Here is a 20,641-nt window from a genome sequence, read left to right on the forward strand (position 1 = left end):
CTACAGGTCAGATGGAGCAGAGAACCCCAGAGACGAGAAGGGAGGGGAGAATCAGGAATTGGCTTTTTTCACTTTCCTGCTTCTCAGGTCAGATACATCCAGAACACTTACTCCTGTACCCACCTCCGCCTCAAGCTAGCCTAAAGCCCACAATCCAACTCCCTTGATGAGGATGATCATTAACAACAGTCACTAAATAGGTACTTACTAAGTGCCAGGCACAGTACTAGATAAACAATTGTCTTATCTATCTTATCTCATTTAATCTTTAAAATACTACTACAAAGAAATGTGACACTAAGCATGACAAACTTGTCACGTTCACACTGCTAATAACTGGATGAACTAGAGTACAAATCAAGGCCTAACTCAAATACTTAACATTACTGAAGGTCTGCTCAAGGTTACGTTATCTCTTAATAATAACAATGAAAGTCAGGCAGTATTTTCTTTATTTTATATGTTACACTAATTTTCTACGCTGTGTAACAAATTACCACAAACTTAGTGGCATAAAACAATACGCATTTATGATTCCCTGGTTTCTGTGGGGCAGGAGTCTCGGCATGACTTAGCTAGACCCTCTTCTCTGAGATCTCACAGGGCTGCAATCAAAGTGCTGGCTGGGCTGCATTTTCACCTGGAGGCTCCACTTGGGGAGAGTTTACTGCCAGCCTCACTCAGACTGCTGGCAGAATTCATTTCTGGTGGCTGCAGGACTGAGTGATTCAGTTTCTCGCTGGAGGCCACGTTCAGCTCCTAGAAGCTGCCCCAAGTTCCTTAAACTGTGGGTTCCTCCCTCCTCCAACCACTTACTTCATGACTGTTTGCTCCGTCAGGGCCACAGAGAAAGAGTCCCTACAGTGGGCCTGCTAGCAGGACAGATTACATATATATAAGTATATAGCAACGTAATCATGGGAGTGATATCATCTCTGCCATATTCCCTTGGCTAGAATCAAGAAACAGGTCCTGCCCACACTCAAGGGTAGGGGATGTCAGTCTCAGGAGGCTGGAATCACTGGGAGAATCTGTCTACAAAAATGAAAAACCAAAGGTTTAATGAGGTGAAACAGTGAAAGTAAACACAGCAGTTTGTGTTAGTGTTAACTGCTGCTTCTGATGAACCATTCAGGAAAGCACACCCTAGACATGACTATATTGAGGCACATAGGACACTAAAGATTGAAGCAGATATCGAGATGTCCCCCCGTGCCTGTTTTTCCCAAGACCAGCTATATCCCTCATCAACGCATGATTTCAGTGTTAAGTCTACCATGTTACCCCCTAACAAGACATTCTTAGCACAACTGACAGGGACACCACAGGTGAGTCCCAAGATTTTTCTTGTAAATCCTCACATTCTGTATCTCTCAAAAAAAAGAAAGAAAGAAAGTGGGCTGGGTGTGGTGGGTCACACCTGTAATTCCAGCACTTTGGGAGGCCGAGGCAGGCAAAGTGAAACCCTGTCTCTACTGAAAAAATACAAAAATCAGCTGGGCGTAGTGGTGCATGCCTGTAATCCCAGCTACTCGGGAGGCTGAGGTGGGAGAATCACTTGAACCCTGGAGGCAGAGGTTGCAATGAGCCAAGATCGCACCATTGCACCCCAGCCTGGGTGACAAGAGCAAGACAAAAAAGAAAAAAAAAAATAAAAGTGGACAATCTTTTAGGTCAGCTAGTAAGATATGTAGAATTGTTTAGGATATATGAGGCATCAATTCAACTTTCTGGCATTATTTCCCATTCCTTTTCACCTTCCTACTTTTTCCCCAAATTCTAACCATTCCATTTTACAGTGTTCCTCAATGATTACACTTATTTATTACATTATAAATAATCTTCCCTAGCCAAAAATGACTTTGTCCCTTCTTTATACTTTTCCGTACCTTCCAGATTTCCAGTATTAATCATTTATTCCTCTCTGTGAGGCCTTTCACATCTACTTTGTTGTGAGTCCTGTATGTGTGAGATACATGAAGATAGGGCACAGTCCCTCCATGAGTTCAGGACCAAGGCTCCCAATGGACTCAGTGCCTCTCTTGCAGCACTCACTTGTCAGTTGTAAATCAGACACCTATTTGTACACATGTCTAACACTGCCTTCCCGAAGTTATGAGCAACATCACCTTGACATATTTCATGCATCTGTGTCTTTCCAATGCATACGGCATGGCAAAATGAAGGTGCTTACTATATGTCTTTATTACTTATTGAAAAATCTTCACCTTTAGCTCTAGGAAACAAAGAAATGTCTCAATTGTAGAATACCTTGATTGAGAGGCAGTATATAAGTATCAACAAAGAAATTGCTAAAAAAATGGACTGCCTGGATAAAGCAGTATAGTAAACTGATTAGTATCAGAGGGTCTGGAGCCAGACTGCCTGAGTGGTGTTTTTTTTTTTTTTGTTTGAGCAGAGTTTCGTTCTTGTTGCCCAGGCTGGAGTACAGTGGCACGATCTTGGTTCACCTCAACCTCTACCTCCCAGGTTCAAGCGATTCTCCTGCCTCAGCCTCCCAAGTAGCTGGGATTACAGGCATGTGCTACCATGCCCAGCTAATTTTTGTATTTATTTTTAGTAGAGACAGGGTTTTGCCTTGTTGGCCAGGCTGGTCTTGAACTCCTGACCTCAGGTGATCCACCCACTTCGGCCTCCCAAAGTGCTGGGATTACAGGCATGAGCCACTGTGCCCGGCCGAGTTTGAGTTCTAATTAGGATAAACTGCATTTCTGAGACAGATTCTCTATGAAACGTGGATAACAGTGTATGGTAGAATACAAAAATAACACAACCTTTCCTATCCCTGTATATACTCCCCATAGCAATGTGACTTTACTGCCTTTAATCTGGGTTTAAATATATAATCTGTGTTGTCCTATGAAACATTAGCAAGGTGACATAAGCAGAGGTTTAAAAAGCAGTTGGATAGTGGGGCCTGCCCTCTGAGACTGCCACGTGGAGAAGCCCGTGGACAAAAAGCCTGCCAGCTGGTAAGCAGCCCCAACTGTCAGACATGAGAGTCAGGCCTTCTTACACCCTCCAGCCCCAGTCAAGCCACCAGATGACTGCAGTTACATAAGTGACCCCACATGAGACCAGACAGACCAGAAGAACTTTACAGCTGAGCTGAGCTCAAACTACTGACCCACAGATTCATAAGTAAATTAAATGGCTACTGTTTTAAGCCACTAAGCTATAGTTTGTTTACAACAATAGATAACTGATACACAATGGTATTTACTCTGTAGGACTAATGTAAAGAATAAATGAGTTTATACATGTAAATTGCTTACAATAGTGCCTAGCATACAGTAGGTACTATATAAGTGTTAGGTTTTGTTTTCAAGCAATTAAAATTAATTCAAAACAATTCACCTTACCAAAAGACCAAGTACTTTGCTTTGTATTGCTGACTCTGAAAACGTCTGTCAAAAAAATATATATATACAGGTTACTTTATCATGAAGAAAAGAACTTTACATATAAACTCAATCCTGTCTTCCCACCTCCAAGACTTGGATGAAGATTTCCAATCCTTGATTTTCAATAAAGTGCTTGCAGGCAGCTGGAGACCCATCTGTAAGATTCCAAAGTGCTTTCAAAGTAAACAAGAGGGTGACATCATCTAAATTCTTAGTAGTCTTTTGCTTTACTATTGCTAGAAGTTCCTAAAAACCAAAGAGACAGGGAGTTAGATGCTGTAATGAATAATCAATTGCAGTATAAAGAAAGCAATGTTAAGATGCATCAAACCTCGGTTCTAAACCCAAGTTCTGCCACTTAGTAGCTTTGTGATCTATTTTCTTTCTATAAAATAAATTACAACTACTTTTTACAGTTTTTGTGAGGATTAAATGAAAAAAATTTAAGTTTAGTGAGCACTTAGTCCAGTTCTTGGTATATGGTCATTAAGTTCATAATCAAGTACATTATTAGCTATTCCATTATTTTTATTTAGAACACTTAGTCAACACCTTCTTTAAACCAAGTACAAAAAAAAAAAAAGTGGGCCAGGCACGGTGGCTCACGCCTATAATCCCAGCACTTTGGGAGGCCAAGGCGGGCGGATCACGAGGTCAGGAGATCGAGACCATCCTGACTAACACTGTGAAACCCCGTCTCTACTAAAAACACAAAAAAATTAGTCGGGCGTGGTGGCGGGCGCCTGTAGTCCCAGCTACACGGGAGGCTGAGGCAGGAGAATGGCGTGAACCTGGGAGGCAGAGCTTGCAGTGAGCCGAGATCCCGCCACTGCGCTCCAGCCTGGGCGACAGAGCGAGACTCCGTCTCAAAAAAAAAAAAGTTGGGGGGGTAGAAGTCAGACAAAAAAAAGTTGACTTTTTAAAATAAAATAAAAGAATTTTAAATTTTGGTTAATTATCTGATGGAAACACATAAAAGCCTAAAATTTAGGCTTTAGGAAGGGTGGGAGAAGGGAGCCTCCATACAAAAATAATATGTAACTGAGACCAGAAGAAAAAGAGGATAAACCAGCCCAATAAGAAATGGGGACAGGGCCGGGCGCGGTGGCTCAAGCCTGTAATCCCAGCACTTTGGGAGGCCGAGACGGGCGGATCACAAGGTCAGGAGATCAAGACCATCCTGGCTAACACGGCGAAACCCCGTCTCTACTAAAAACACAAAAAATTAGCCGGGCGAGGTGGCGGCGCCTGTGGTCCCAGCTACTCGGGAGGCTGAGGCAGGAGAATGGCGGGAACCCGGGAGGCGGAGCTTGCAGTGAGCTGAGATCTGGCCACTGCACTCCAGCCTGGGTGACAGAGCGAGACTCCGTCTCAAAAAAAAAAAAAAAAAAAAAAAAAAGAAATGGGGACAGGCAGGAATGGGGCTCGGGGGAGAGGGGAGGAAGCACATGCCAGGCAAAGTTTGGGGCAGGAAAGTCTGCTGCTCTAAGCCACTGAGCAGGTCAGTGGGGCTAGAACACCGGGACAGCGTTCCATCACATGACCTCACATCTTGAAGAGGCCACTGGTTCACTTTAACAGACTGCAAAGTACCATTTGAGATCAACATTTCTAGAAAGAAGTCAAGCTAGTATTTACAGCTTCTTTCAATATCAGACTGTCATGCGAGAGGAAAAAGACAATTTTCACTTTAACCAGCTGATGAAAAGATACATAAAATATAACAAAGCACCAAACAAATCAGAATGTGTATTTTCAAGAAGAATGAGACCACCTCAAATATTCTGCCCAATCAGTTGAGAATGTGTCAAGAGACTTCATCACAAAAATAATAATGTGAAAGTCAAGAGGAGAAGAAAAGAGTGGCAGATGAGACGGGTGCACTCACCTAGGCAGCTAGTTAGATGAATGAGAGCAAGACCAGGAGCCGGGGAAGTGAGCCTGTCCCTGAGCGTATCACAGTGGCCAGGCCCTTGATCACACAATTTAGCTTAATGATACTCAAAATAACTATGCACTGTTACTACTATGACAGATGTCATTTTTTCAACTGAGACCCGTTTTCCAGATGAAAAATCTAAGACACAGAGGAGACTTATCCGTTGTCATATGACAAGTGCCTAGCCTGCTCGCTTTACCTGTACCTTATCTAGTCCTGTTACCCCTCCCAGCAACTTTATGTTCCTGGGATATGTTCCTCTATAACATTGTATGGCAAAACTCCTACCTGAGTTAAACGTAACTATCAGTTACTTCATACCTCCCAACATTCAACATATTAATGTTGAAAAAGACTGAGTTCACCTGGTCTCAATTTCAACATCTGCTCATAAATTTCAAAAGAGCACTTAACTGTATTTGTCAGTACTACTTTATTTCCTAATGAATTTTCTCCAAAGACTACTACTACTTCTCTCTCCTCAAACTTGAATCGCCATCTTCTCACTCCCCTCATTTGATTTCTTCATCTTCTTTTTCATTGAGAAATACACCCACTCTTCCTAACAAAAGCTACCAACCTACTTGCACTTGCATCAATATACTCTGCCTTCCTTTCTGCTCCAATCTAAAGCCAACATCTTTACTTTTACTCTAAACCCAATTTCTGCACATACAGAGATTCAGCACCAAAATTATTTCCTTTTATTTTGCTTGTGGCACCAACTTCTCCCTCTTTAGAACTCTTCTCGTGGGCACAAAATATGTCTTAATGTAGTCGATCTTTTTAAAGACTAACCCCACCTCTGCTTTCCCTCTCATTAAATTATATCAAAAAGTTACATCCATTTCTCACCTCCCATTTGCTATTTCATCCTGCTCCAATCAGGTTTTGGCCTACCACCCCACTGAAATAAGCAAGTTGACTAATGACTTCCTCTCACCAAATCCAATGGTCAGCTCTGTCCTCATGTCACTCCACCACTCAGTAGTATTTGATATAATGGCCCAATTTTTCCTGAAACATTCCTCTTGGATTCTAAAACACCCTCTCTTGGTTTTGCTTCTAATGCACTTTGTGTTTTTTTTTGTTTGTTTGTTTGTTTGTTTGTTTGAGACGGAGTCTTGCTCTGCCGCCCAGGCTGGAGTGCAGTGGCCGGATCTCAGCTCACTGCAAGCTCCGCCTCCCGGGTTCCCGCCATTCTCCTGCCTCAGCCTCCCGAGTAGCTGGGACTACAGGCGTCCGCCACCGCGCCCGGCTAGTTTTTTGTATTTTTTAGTAGAGACGGGGTTTCACTGTGTTAGCCAGGATGGTCTCGATCTCCTGACCTCGTGATCCGCCCGTCTCGGCCTCCCAAAGTGCTGGGATTACAGGCTTGAGCCACCGCACCCGGCCTTCTAATGCACTTTGGATGCTCCTGCTCAATCTCCTTTTCTGGTTCATCCTTCCCCCACCCCCACCCCAGTAAACAGGCACATCTAGGAGAGACTGTAGGTTCAATTCCAGACTACCACAATAAAATAACAAATAACAAGTTACACAAATTTGTTTTCCCACTGCCTACAAAAGCTATATTTACACTATAATGTAGTCTGCTAAGTATGCAATAGCACTATGTCTAAAAAACAATGTGGATACCCTTTTTTTTTGAGACAGTCTCACTGTGTTGCCAAGGCTGGAGTACAGTGGCATGATCTCGGCTCACTTCAATATCCACTTCCCGGGTTCAAGGGATTCTCCTGCCTCAGCCTCCCAAGTAGCTGAGATTACAGGCTCGTGCCACCATGCCCGACTAGTTTTTGTATTTTTAGTAGAGATGGGGTTTCGCCATGTTGGCCAGGCTGGTCTCAAACCCCTGACTTCACGTGATCCACCCGCCTCAGCCTCCTAAGGTGCTGGGCTTACAGCATGAGCCACCACACCCAGCCCAATGTAGATACTTTAATTTAAAAATATTTTATGGCTGGGCGCAGCAGCTCACGCCTTTAATCATAGCACTTTGGGAGGCAGTGGCAGGAGAATCGCTTAAGCCCAGGAGCTCAAGACCAACCTGAGTGACGTGGCTAGACCCTATCTCTATCAGAAAAAATGTAAAATTTTATCTGGGTGTGGTGATATGCACCGGTGGCCCCACCTACTCAGGAGGCTGAGGCAGGAAGATCACTTGAGCCCAGGAGGTCGAAGCTGCAGTTGAGATGGGTCCCCACCACTGCACTCCAGCCTGGGTAACAGACTCTACCTTAAAAAATATGTGTATATATAGATTAAAAATGCTAAATCACCTGAGCCTTCAGCAAGTGGTAATCTCTTTGCTGGTGGAGGGTCTTGCCTCAATGTTGATGGCTGCTGACTGATCAAGGTGGTGGCTGCTGGCAATTTCTTAAGATAGCAATGATGTTTGCCCCATCAATTGACCCTTCCTTTCAAGAAAGAACTTCTCTTTTTTTTTTTTTTTTTTTTGAGACGAAGTTTCGCTCTTGTTGCCCAGGATGGAGTGCAGTGGCACGATCTCGGCTCACTGCAACCTCTGCCTCCTGGGTTCAAGTGATTCTCCTGCCTCAGCCTCCTGAGTAGCTGGGATTACAGGCACACGCTACCACGCCTGGCTAATTTTTGTAGTTTTAGTAGAGACAGGGTTTCACCATGTTGGCCAGGCTGGTCTGGATTTCTTGACCTTGTGATCCGCCCTCCTCAGCCTCCCAAAGTGCTGGGATTATAGGCATGAACCACCGTGTAACTTCTTTCAAATTTGGAGTCAATCCTCTCAAACTCTGCTGCTGTCTCATCCAACTAGGTTTTTTTTTTTGTTTTTTTTTTTTTTGAGATGGAGTCTCGCTCTGTCGCCCAGGCTGGAGTGCAGTGGCCAGATCTCAGCTCACTGCAAGCTCCACCTCCCGGGTTTACACCATTCTCCTGCCTCAGCCTCCCGAGTAGCTGGGACTACAGGTGCCTGCCACCTCGCTGGCTAATTTTTTGTGTTTTTTTTTTTTGTAGTAGAGACGGGGTTTCACCATGTTAGCCAGGATGGTCTTGATCTCCTGACCTCATGATCCGCCCGTTTCAGCCTCCCAAAGTGCTGGGATTACAGGCTTGAGCCACCGCGCCCGGCCCCAACTAGGTTTATATAATAAGTCAAAGTCCTTTGTTGTCATTCAAACAATGTTCACAGAATCTTCACCAGAACTGGATTCCATCTCAAAGTACGTCTTTGCTCTTCCCTAACAAGCAATTCTTCATGTGTTAAAGTTTTAGATTGCAGCAATTCAGTCACATCTCCAGGCTCCATTTATAATTTTAGTTCTCTTGGCATCTACAGTTACTCCTTCCACTAAAGAATTGGACCCATCAAAGTTATTCACAAGGGTTCCAACCAACTTCTGAACTCCTGGTAATGTTCATATTTTGACCTCCTCCCAAGAATCATGAATACTCTTTTTGTTTGTTTGTCTCTGTCACCCAGGCTGGAGTGCAATGGCACAATCACCGCTCACTGCAGCTTCAATCTCCTAGGGTTCCAGTGATCCTCCCATCTCAGCCTCCTAAGTAGCTGAGAGTACAAACGCATGCCACCATTCCTGGCTAATATTTTGTAGAGACAGGGTTTCACCATGTTGCCCAGGCTGGTCTCAAATTCCTGGCCTCAAGTAATCTGCTCCCCTTGGCCTCCCAAAGTGCTAGAATTACAGACACGAGCTACCGCTATGTATTTTCTTAATGGTATCTAGAATGGTGAATCCTTTCAAAAGGTTTTCAGTTTACTTTGTCCAAATTCGTCAAGGGAATCCCTATCTATGGCAGGTCTAGCCTTATAAAATGTTTCTTTTTTCTTTCTTTTCTTTTTTGAGACAGAGTCTCACTCTGTCACGACCCATGCTGAAGTACAGTGGCTCAATCTCGGCTCACTGCAACCTCCACTTCCCAGGTTCAAGCGATCCTCCCACCTCAGCCTCCTGAGTGGCTAGGATTACAGGCATGTGTCACCATGCCGGGCTAATTTTTTTGTATTTTTAATAGAGATGGGGTTTCACCATGTTGGCCAGGCCAGTCTGAAACTCCTGACCACAATGATCTGCCTGCCTCGGCCTCCCAAAATGCTGGGATTGCAGGTGTGAGCCACCACACCGGGCCACAAAATGTTTCTTAAATAATAAATAAATAATATAATTAATAAATAATAAATTACTAAATTACTCTCTGATCCATGGGCTGCAGAATGGATACTGTATAACAAGCAGGAAAATATTAACTTCCTTGCTTGTACATCTCCATCAGAACTCTTGGGTGGCTGGTGCATTATCAATGAGCAGTAACATTTTGAGAGAAATTTTGCCGGGTGTGGAGGTTCACACTTAAAATCCCAGCACTTTGGGAGGCCAAGGCGGGTAGATCACCTGAGGTCAGGAGTTCGAGATCAGCCTGGCCAACACGGTGAAACCCCATCTGTACTAAAAATTCAAACGGGGCCAGGTGCAGTGGCTCACGCCTGTAATCCCAGCACTTTGGGAGACCAAGGCGGGTGAATCACCTGAAGTCAGGAGTTCGAGACCAGCCTGGCCAACATGGTGAAACCTCATCTCTACTAAAGATACAAAAATATTAGCCGGGCATGGTGGCACACACCTGTAATCCCAGTTACTCGGAAGGCTGAGGCAGGAGAATGGCTTGAACTCAGGAGGTGCAGGTTACAGTGAGCCAAGATGGGGCCACTGCACTTCAGCCTTGGCGACAGAGGCAGACTCTGTCTCAAAAAAAAATTCAAACTGCCTTCTTGACATCTCAAGCATCTCAGTAATGAAAACATCCAAAATCACTCTTGATTTTTATTATTGATTTCATCTCTATTGTAAACAGACATACAAGCTAACAAAACAAAATAAACCTAACACTAGATATTAGATATTCATAAGCACAAGATTCCACCCGTAACAGCAATGCAAAAAGTAAAACCCTTAGAATAAATGTAAGAAGCATATAATAACATGACAAACACTTGAACATACTTCTGGAGGACATGAAAGACTTGAATAAACACACTCTTGTTCCAAGATAGGAGAAACTACAGGATGTCAATTTTTCTACATCAATCTATAATACAATCCCAAAGAAAATGGGTTTTTTCCCCTCAGAAACAGGAAGCCAATTCTGGTGTCTGCACAGAAAAAACAAATAGATAAGGATAACTGAAAGAAATCTGAGGACAGATCTTAAATATTTAAGTATTGATAAAGTTAGTGACCAGGCTGACCAAAATGGTAAAACCCCATCTCTACTAAAAATACAAAAATTGGCAGGGTGTGGTGGCGCACGCCTATAATCCCAGCTACTCAGGAGACTGAGGCAGGAGAATCACTTGAACCAGGGACGCAGAGGTTGCAGTGAGCCGAGATGGTGCCACTGCACTTCCAGCCTGGCGACAGAGCGGGACTCCGTCTCAAAAAAAAAAAAAAAACGAAAGAAAAAAGAAAAAAAAGAGATAAAAGTTAGTGAGTAGACAGACATGCAAATTAATGGAACAGAATAAAGTCCAAACATAGATATATACAGGGGAATTTAATATGATAAAGGTAGCATAAAGAGTGCAAAGGCAAGTAGAAACACAGAGAAGAAAACTTGAACTGACCCAACATCTCAAAACAATTCCAAAGGAAAAAAAGAAAGAACAGAAATCATAGGATTAAAAACGTGAGGAGGCTGAATGTGGTGGCTACCAACACAGCTACTCAAGAGGGTCGCTTGAGCCCAGGAGGATAAAGCTGCAATGAACCATGATCATACCACTTGCCACTACACACCAGCTTCAGCACACAATGAGATCAAGTCTCTCAAACAAAACAAAGAAATTTTTTAAATACTTCATGATAGAGGGAAATACTTTGCAGTGCGCCATCAATCCCAGATGCACAATAAAAGAGAATGAATTCAACTACATGAAAATAAAAAATTATTGCATCATAAAACATCCCATAAATGAATTAAAAATAAACAGCAAAATGGGAGAAAATACATGCATTCCAATATCATAGTCAAAGGCTTGTTTCCTTAATGTATAAAAAAATCCTGTAAAGTAGAAAAAAGCCACAGACAGTTTACAAAAAACATAAATGATTCAGCTGGGCATGGTGGCTCACTCCTGTAATCCCAGCACTTTTGGGAGGCCGAGGTGGACGGATCACAAGGTCAGTTGGAGACCAGCCTGACCAACATAGTGAAACCCCATCTCTACTAAAAATATAAAAATCAGCCAGTCATGGTGGTGCGCTCCTGTAATCCCAGCTACTCAGGAGGCTGAGGCAAGAGAATCGCTTGAACCCGGGAGGCAGAGGTTTCAGTGAGCTGAGACTGCACCACTGCATTCCAGCCTGGGCGACAGAGTGAGACTCCATCTCAAAAATAAATATATAAATAAATAACTCTTGAGGAAAAAGAAAAAAAGGCCAGTTGCGGTGGCTCAAACCTGTAATCCCAGCACTTTGGAAGGCCAAGATAGGAGAACCACTTGAGCCCAGGAATTTAAGACCAGGCTGGGCAACACAGCAAGACGTCATCTCTACAAGTAACTAAAAGAAATATATATATATATATGCCAGTCATTTGGTGGCATGCACCTGTGTCCCCAACTACTTGGGAGGCTAAGGTGGGAGGATCACTTGAGTCCAGGAAGTCGAGGCTGCAGTGAGCCATCATCATGCCACTGCACTCCAGCGTGGGCTACAAAGAGACCACACAGCTCAAAAAAAAAAAAAAAAAAAAAAAAAAAAAGATGGCTCAAATGCCATAAAAAAAAAGTACAGCCGGCTGGGCGCGGTGGCTCAAGCCTGTAATCCCAGCACTTTGGGAGGCCGAGACGGGCGGATCACGAGGTCAAGAGATCGAGACCATCCTGGCGAACACGGTGAAACCCCGTCTCTACTAAAAAATACAAAAAACTAGCCGGGCGAGGCGGCGGGCGCCTGTAGTCCTAGCTACTCGGGAGGCTGAGGCAGGAGAATGGCGTAAACCCGGGGGGCGGAGCTTGCAGTGAGCTGAGATCCGGCCACTGCACTCTAGCCCGGGCGACAGAGCCAGACTCCGTCTCAAAAAAAAAAAAAAAAAAAAAAAAGTACAAAAATATGCTGAGACATTAATGATAAAAATTCATATAACAGGCTGAGCGCAGCAGCTCAGACCTGTAAACCCAGCACTCTGGAAAGCTGAGTTGGGTGGATCACCTGAGGGTCAGGAGTTCAAGAACAGCCTGACCAACATAGTGAAACCCTGTCTCTACAAAAAATACAAAATTAGCCGGGCGTGGTGGCACATGCCTGTAATCCCAGCTATTTGGGAGGCTGAGGCAGGAGAATTGCTTGAACCCAGGAGGCAGAGATTACAGTGGGCCGAGATCGTGCCATTGCACACTAGCCTGAGCGACAAGAGGAAAAAAATTCATATAATAAAATAAAAATAAAAAGTACAGAATAAAACAATGATTTTTTTTTTTTTTTGAGACAGTCTTACTCTGTCACCAGGCTGGAGTGCACCTGTGCGATCTCAGCTCACTCACTGCAACCTCCACCTCCTGGGTTCAAACAATTCTCGTGCCTCAGTCTCCCACGTAGCTGGGATTACAGGCATGCACCACCACAACCATCTAATTTTTATATTTTTGTATTTTTAGTAGAGAGGGGGTTTCACCACATTGTCCAAGATGGTCTCAATCTCCTGACTTGTGATCCACCCGCCTCAGCCTCCCAAAGTGCTGGGAATACAGGCGTGAGCCACCACGCCCAGCCCAATGATATAAATTTTTTTTTTTTTTTTTTTTTTTTTTCTAAGACAGAGTCTCGCTGTGTCGCCCAGGCTGGAGTGCAGTGGCCGGATCTCAGCTCACTGCAAGCTCCACCTCCCGGGTTTACGCCATTCTTCTGCCTCAGCCTCCCGTGTAGCTGGGACTACAGGCGCCCGCCACCTCGCCCGGCTAGTTTTTCGTATTTTTTAGTAGAGATGGGGTTTCACCGTGTTAGCCAGGATGGTCTTGATCTCCTGACCTTGTGATCCGCCCGTCTCGGCCTCCCAAAGTGCTGGGATTACAGGCTTGAGCCACCGCGCCCAGCCATGATATAAATTTTTTAGTGAACGATGTTAACATAATCATAACATAAATACTGATTAATGATTTATTTTAAATTGTGATATAAATTTGTTGGGGACTTGAGGAGGAAGTAATTTGTAGAAAGATATGTAGGAGAACTAAGTTCTTACCTACCGTAGTAGTAGCAAAATCAGTAACACCTAAAACTGCTCAATCAAGAAACTATAGTATAAGCATTTTATTTAGAAATGTGGAGGTATGGCCAGGCGTGGTGGCTCATGCCTGTAATCCCTGCACTTTGGGATGCCTAGGCACGCAGATGACGAGGTCAGGAGTTCAAGACCAGCCTGTCCAACATGGTGAAACCCCATCTCTACTAAAAATACAAAAATTAGCCGGGTGTGGGATGCCTATAATCCCAGCTACTCAGGAGGGTGAGGCAGGAGAATCGCTTGAATCCGGGAGGCAGAGGTTGCAGTGAGCCGAGATCGCACCACTGCACTCCAGCCTGGGCGACAGAGTGAGACTCTGTCTCAAAAAAAAAAAAAAAAAAAGATACGTAGAGGTATATATCAAAAGAAATAGCTACAAAATTAGAAAGTTTCTTCTGGGGAGAAAGTCTTTCAGATTTCTCACTTTAATAGGCCTTTTGGAATGATTTGATTTTTTTTTAAGCTACAATCATAAATTTGACTTTTTAAAAAAAAAAAAAAAAGGTTATGAACGTGATAAGGAACCTACCTTAACTGCCATGAAGAGCTCTTCAAGCTGTGCCATTTGCTCAGGTGAGAGCTGTAAGCAAACAGAAAGACTCAAGTGAACTATGGAACCTGTATAAAAACTAGAGAGACAGAAATCTTGCCTTTAAGAAATCACATACCTGCAGAGCTAGAATAGAGGTGACACTCACTGCCATTGTTTGCATCTTGGGGTTTTCATGCTTACAGAGCCATCTCATGACAAACTTGGCAGCATCAAACCTGAAAAGCAGTATTTATTTTTCTCACAACTATATAGAAAATTTGTGAAACTACACAGAAGAAATCATTTGGCATTCTCCGAGTAATTCCATAACAAAAACAGTCCTGGACTTTTACATCCTCAACTATGAAAACCAAGAGCATTTGGCAGAGAGACCAGGCAGGGGATAGGAGAGTATGCAAATAAGAATGTGAGCAAAATACACAGAATTTACACAAAGATGAGCAAATCTAAGAAAAAATGTATTTATCATCCAGTTTCTACTACGATGGGTCTGAAAAAGAAAGAGAATTTCCAGAGTGGTAGCAATTTGTAATCTGAGTAGCAGACAATGCTAAAATGCTGCAGCAAACATCACTCAGTTACAAAGTGACTGAGCCTAAATCTTGTATTCACAAATCAGGGGCTTTGCTCTTGTTAGCTTGTGCCTCATTTCTCTGCTCTTTTATGTCAGCTATTATAAATGTTTTAAAACTTGTGAATCTGAGAGACTGCTAAAGCCTCAAGGGAAATCCTTCTGGAATGGCTAGGATGATGATGATGATTTTCTAAATAATTAAAAAGTAAATTACTATTAAAATAATAATTACATAACAAAATGAATAAATTACTAATATTCTTTTTCTTTTTTTCTTTCTTTCTTTTTTTTTTTTTTTGAGATGGAGTCTCGCTCTGTCGCCCAGGCTGGAGTGCAATGGTGCGATCTTGGCTCACTGCAACCTCCGCCTCCGGGGTTCAAGCGATTCTCCTGCCTCAGCCTGCCAAGTAGCTGGGACCACAGGCGCATGCCACCATGCCCAGCTAATTTTTGTATTTTTAGTGGAGATGGGGTTTCACCATGTTGGCCAGGGTGATCTCGATCTCCTGACCTCGTGATCCACCCGCCTCGGCCTCCCAAAGTGCTGGGATTACAGGCGTGAGCCACTGCGCCCGGCCTATTACTAATATTCTTTAGAATAGCCTGTACTTTACAGACACTATCGTATCTAATGATGGTAAGAGGCATTATTTAACAAATGAGGAAACTTATAAGCAAAGATAATGAAAGGGCTAGATCTTAAGTCCAAGTATGTTTGGCTCTCGGAACCTGTTCTTACCCACTATCCTGTACTGGAATCACTTTAGGAGACATTTCAAGTAGGGTACTTCTAATCACTTCTATGTGGAAGAAGCTCAACAGAACCTTCTCTCCAAACACCTTATCCCAGCCTTAATCAGGCCCCTGCATTTAATAACCAAAGGCCAACACCCCAATCAAATGACCAAGTCTTATACTTGCCTGTCAAACGGAACATCCACAAGAATCCTGGAATTGGTTAAGGAGAGAAGACAATTCTTCTGTAACTTTTAGAGAATAAAGAAAAATAATTTTGAACAAATGTAACATTCCATTCTAAACAAAGATTGTATGTATTTGGAAGTAGTACCAGTGAGCTTTTCTTATTGAGAGCTCATAAGAAAAGCTCAAAAGCTCTTATTGAGAGCTCATAAGAAAATACCTGTCCCTATCCAAAATTTTCATTTAATGCTATAACTGATGACTGTCATGAGGGAATGAAGACTGAGTAGGATTTTCCAACTTTAAAAGTAAGGTAGAAATAAATGAGGAAAACCACCTTCCTAATTGTATTTTTTAAAAAATCAACTCCCTTTACAAAGTACACATTTGAATTAGATTTCACAAATGTATACCACTGTGTAACCACTGCTACAATCAAGATTTAATACTTCTATCTCCCCAGAGAGTACCACTGTCCCCTCTTCCAGTCAGTCTCAACCCTGTAACCCTATCCTTGGAAAATTGCAATCATTATAGATTAGTTTTTTTAAGGTGTTATGCAAATGGAATCATGTGGTTCTGCTCTTCTGAGTTTGGCCTGTTTTGCTAAGCATATAACATTTTTGAGTGTCATCTACACTGCAGATATCAGTACTTCATCTCTTTGTGTGCCAACCAGTGTTTCCGTAAATAGATTTGTTACAATGTATCTATTCGCCTGTTGTTGGACATTTGGTATGTTTCAAGTTTTTGGCAATTAAATAAAGGTACCATGAACATTCATGTAAATATCTTTATATGGATACATGCTTTCATTTATCTTCAATAAATACCTAGGAGTGGAATGACTAGGTAGTTTATAAAGTATATATTTAACTTCTAAAGAAACTACCAAACTGTTCAAATTCTTTGATCATTTTTATAACTGGTTTATTTGTACTGTATTGACAAGTTGAGTTCTTTAGATACTCTGAATGAAGTCGATTCTCATATATATAAAATGAACAAGGCCGGGCGCGGTGGCTCACGCCTGTAATCCCAGCACTTTGGGAGGCCGAGGCGGGCGGATCACAAGGTCAGGAGATCGAGACCACGGTGAAACCCCGTCTCTACTAAAAATACAAAAAATTAGCCGGGCGCAGATGTGGGCGCCTGTAGTCCCAGCTACTCGGGAGGCTGAGGCAGGAGAATGGCGTGAACCCGGGAGGCGGAGCTTGCAGTGAGCCGAGATCGCGCCACTGCACTCCAGCCTGGGCGACAGAGCAAGACTCCGTCTCAAAAAATAAATAAATAAATAAAATAAAATGAACATGTTTCCCAGTCCATCATCTACCTTTTCATTTTTTTTTTTTTTTTTTTTTTTTTGAGACGGAGTCTCGCTCTGTCGCCCAGGCTGGAGTGCAGTGGCCAGATCTCAGCTCACTGCAAGCTCCGCCTCCCGGGTTCCCGCCATTCTCCTGCCTCAGCCTCCCGAGTAGCTGGGACCACAGGCGCCGCCACCTCGCCCGGCTAATTTTTTGTGTTTTTAGTAGAGACGGGGTTTCGCCGTGTTAGCCAGGATGGTCTCGATCTCCTGACCTTGTGATCCGCCCGTCTCGGCCTCCCAAAGTGCTGGGATTACAGGCTTGAGCCACCGCGCCCGGCCTACCTTTTCATTTTTAAAAATATGTTGGGGAGGGGGCCAGGCATGGTGGCTCACTCCTGTAATCCCAGCACTCTGGGAGGCCAAGGTAGGTGATCACCTGAGGTCAGCAGTTTGAAACCAGCCTGGCCAACATGGTGAAACCGCATCTATACTAAAAATACAAAATCAGCCAGGCATGGTGGCGTGCACCTGTAATCCCAGCTACTCGAGAGGCTGAGGCAGGAGGCAGAGGTTGCAGTGAGCCAAGATCATGCCACTGCACTCCAGCCTGGGCAACAGAGTGAGATTTCATCTCAAAAAAAATAATAAAAATGAAAATGTGTGTAGGCTAGGCACGGTGGCTCACGACTGTAATCCCAGCACTTTGGAAGGCCGAGGCGGGCAGATCACGAGGTCAGGAGATCGAGACCATCTTGGCTAACACAGTGAAATCCTATCTCTACTAAAAATACAAAAAAAAAAAAAAAATTAGCTGGGCATGGTGGCGGGCGCCTGTAGTCCCAGCTACTTGGGAGGCTGAGGCAGGAGAATGGCATGAACCCAGGAGACGGAGATTGCAGTGAGGCAAGATCGCACCACTGCACTCCAGCCTAGGCAACAGAGCGAGACTCACCAAAAAAAAAAAAAAAAAGGTGTGTGTATATACATGTGTGTGTGTGAGAAAGAACAGCTTTTAATTTTGATGAACTTTCATTTTTTTCTTTTATAATGTGCTTTTCATAACCTAAGATATCTTTACTTACCCCAAGGTCACAAATGTTTTCTCTTATGTTTTGTTAAAGTTTTATTCTTTTCTTTTTTGTCTGTCTGTTTTTGTAGGCCAGGCACAGGGTCTTGTTTAGACAAGGTTTTTGTTAGACAGGGTCTTGGCTTTGTTGCCCAGGCTGGAGTGTAGTGGCTCAGATCAAAGCTCACTGCAGCTTCCAACTCCAAGTAATCCTCCTACCTCAGTCTCCCGAGTAGCAAGGACTACAGATGCTTGCCACCATGCTCAGCCAATTTTTATTTTTTATTTTTAGTAAAGACTGGGTCTCGCTATGTTGCCCAGGCTGATCATAAACTCCTAGCCTCAAGTGAGCCTGCCCTCTTGGTCTCCCAAAGTGCTGGCATTATAGGAATGAGCCACTAAGCCCAGCCTTACTTTTATATTTAGATGTATGATTCAATTCAGCTTAATTTTCATGTGTAGGGTGAGGTAAAGGTCTAAACAATAAAGTGTTAATAGATGTTTCTGGGCAGTATGTTTATGAGAGATTTTAAAAATATTAACCTCAGGTTGGGAGCAATGGCTCACACCTGTAATACTGAGGTCTGGAGTTTGAGACCAGATGGACCAACATGGTAAAACCCCGTCTCTACTAAAAATACAAAAGAATTAACTGGCTGGGTGTGGTGGCTCACACCTGTAATCTCAGCACTTTGGGAGGCCGAGGCGGGCAGATCACGAGGTCAGGAGATCAAGACCATTCTGGCTAACACGGTGAAACCCTGTCTCTACTAAAAATACAAAAAAAAAAAAAAAAATTAACCAGGTGTGGTGGCGGGTGCCTATAGTCCCAGCTGCTGGAGAGGCTGAGGCAGCAGAATGGCGTGAACCTGGGAGGTGGAGCTTGCAGTGAGCCAAGATCGCGCCACGGCACTCCAGCCTGGGTGACACAGCAAGACTATCCCCCCCCAAAAAAAAAAAAAAAAGAATTAGCCAGCTGTGGTGGCATGCACATGTAGGCCCAGCTGAATCGCTTGAACCCGGGAGGCAGAGGTTGCAGTGAGCCGAGATCACACCACTGCACTCCAGCCTGGGCAACAAGAGTGAAAATCTCTCAAAAAAAAAAAAAAAAGAAAAAAGAAAAAGAAAATTTTAACCTCACTGCTTATCTATATTTCCTATTTTTTCTATAACAAACACAAACTCTTTTATCTATTCTCTTTCTCTAATAGGGCGAAAAACCAGAACTAAATAATATATTTTTCACCTATTTATCCTAAAGTTAAAAAACACAAATTGTCTGCCACACATGGTGGCTCACGAGGTCAGGAGTTTGAGACCAGCCTGACCAACATGGTGAAACCCATCTCTACTAAAAATACAAAAGTTAGCTGGGCGTGGTGGTGCACGCCTGTAATCCCAGCTACTAAGGAGGCTGAGGCAGGAAAATTGCTTGAATCCGGGAGACAGAGGTCACAGTGAACCGAGATCATGCCACTGCACTCCAGCCTGGGTGACAAAGAGAGACTCTGTCTTTAAAACAAACAAACAACAAAAAAACCCAAAAACAAACAGTGCCACTGCACTCTGGCCTGGGCAACAGAGCTTAGACTCTGTATCAACAACAACAAAAAAAGCACAAACAAATATTCAATTGAAATTACCTGCTGGTAATGGGGGAAATTTTTCAGAGCCTTGAAAAGTAGACAGGTGACCTCTGACAACAGGCGAACAGGCATCCCCTTGGCCAGGCCCTGGCGTGTTAGGTTGAGAGCGCAAGCACTGGCTGTGAACTGCACTGGCAAATCCAACGGGTGATTCCTCATTCCTACAGCCACAAGCTGAAGATGAACTTGTTTTTAGTGCATATGATGCCACTAATATTCTCTATGCTGTCTTGTCCATGTTTTGGTTGGCAGAAATCTTCGTTTATTGGGACAGGAACAGATTTTCCCTACTCCAAGCATTTATTCTTTAGTACATCAGAGTATTACAGCAAAGCCTTCTAATCCAAATGGAGTCACTATCTGTGTGACTTTGGCCAAGTCACTTCCTTTCTCAAGACATCTGTTCCTTTATCTGTGAAATTAACTCAAAATCATTTATTGAGCCTCACTCCATACAAGCTACTGTGCCAGGCGCTGCAGGGGACACAAACATGAGTGACAGCTACTCATTAGCATAAAGCCTTGTGAGAGTACTAACACTGTGAGAAATGCCAAAAAAATAAAATGGAAGAAAAGCACCATAAAAGACGCATCAATGAAGTGATGTCTGAGGACAGTAATTATGGAGAGAGTGGTCATTTCTGGGAGAGAATCAAAAGAACTCATTGAGAGAGCACATTTAGGCAGAGTCTCAGGATTTACACAGGAGGAGATAAATGTGGGGGCAGAATGGACAGGGTATTCCTAGGGAAAAGAAGCGTGATAAAGAAAAACAAAGTGGGCCGGGCGCGGTGGCTCAAGCCTGTAATCCCAGCACTTTGGGAGGCCGAGGCGGGTGGATCACGACGTCAGGAGATCGAGACCATCCTGGCTAACATGGTGAAACCCCGTCTCTACTAAAAATACAAAAAAACTAGCCGGGCGTGGTGGC

General features: G+C 43.5%; 1 protein-coding gene across 5 annotated transcripts in view; it reads right to left on the reverse strand.

The window, feature by feature from the left end:
* ZYG11A (zyg-11 family member A, cell cycle regulator) overlaps positions 1-20,641 on the reverse strand; it is a 61,845-nt gene that overhangs the window by 13,992 nt on the left and 27,212 nt on the right. For 2 of the 5 annotated variants that reach the window (XM_005543350.3, XM_065522352.1), the window contains exons 5-10: positions 19,708-19,884; positions 15,693-15,757; positions 14,313-14,412; positions 14,174-14,224; positions 3,510-3,671; positions 3,384-3,428 (exon numbers count right to left, since the gene is read on the reverse strand). In XM_005543350.3, the coding sequence (XP_005543407.3) occupies positions 3,384-3,428; positions 3,510-3,671; positions 14,174-14,224; positions 14,313-14,412; positions 15,693-15,757; positions 19,708-19,884 (600 nt within the window). Of the gene's footprint in view, positions 1-3,383; positions 3,429-3,509; positions 3,672-14,173; positions 14,225-14,312; positions 14,413-15,692; positions 15,758-19,707; positions 19,885-20,641 lie in introns of those variants that run through there. The other 3 variants (XM_045370979.3, XM_074006358.1, XR_012420065.1) reach the window with 2 other exon arrangements.

This window comes from Macaca fascicularis, chromosome 1 (assembly GCF_037993035.2).
Source record: "Macaca fascicularis isolate 582-1 chromosome 1, T2T-MFA8v1.1".
Classification (NCBI taxonomy): domain Eukaryota; kingdom Metazoa; phylum Chordata; class Mammalia; order Primates; family Cercopithecidae; genus Macaca; species Macaca fascicularis.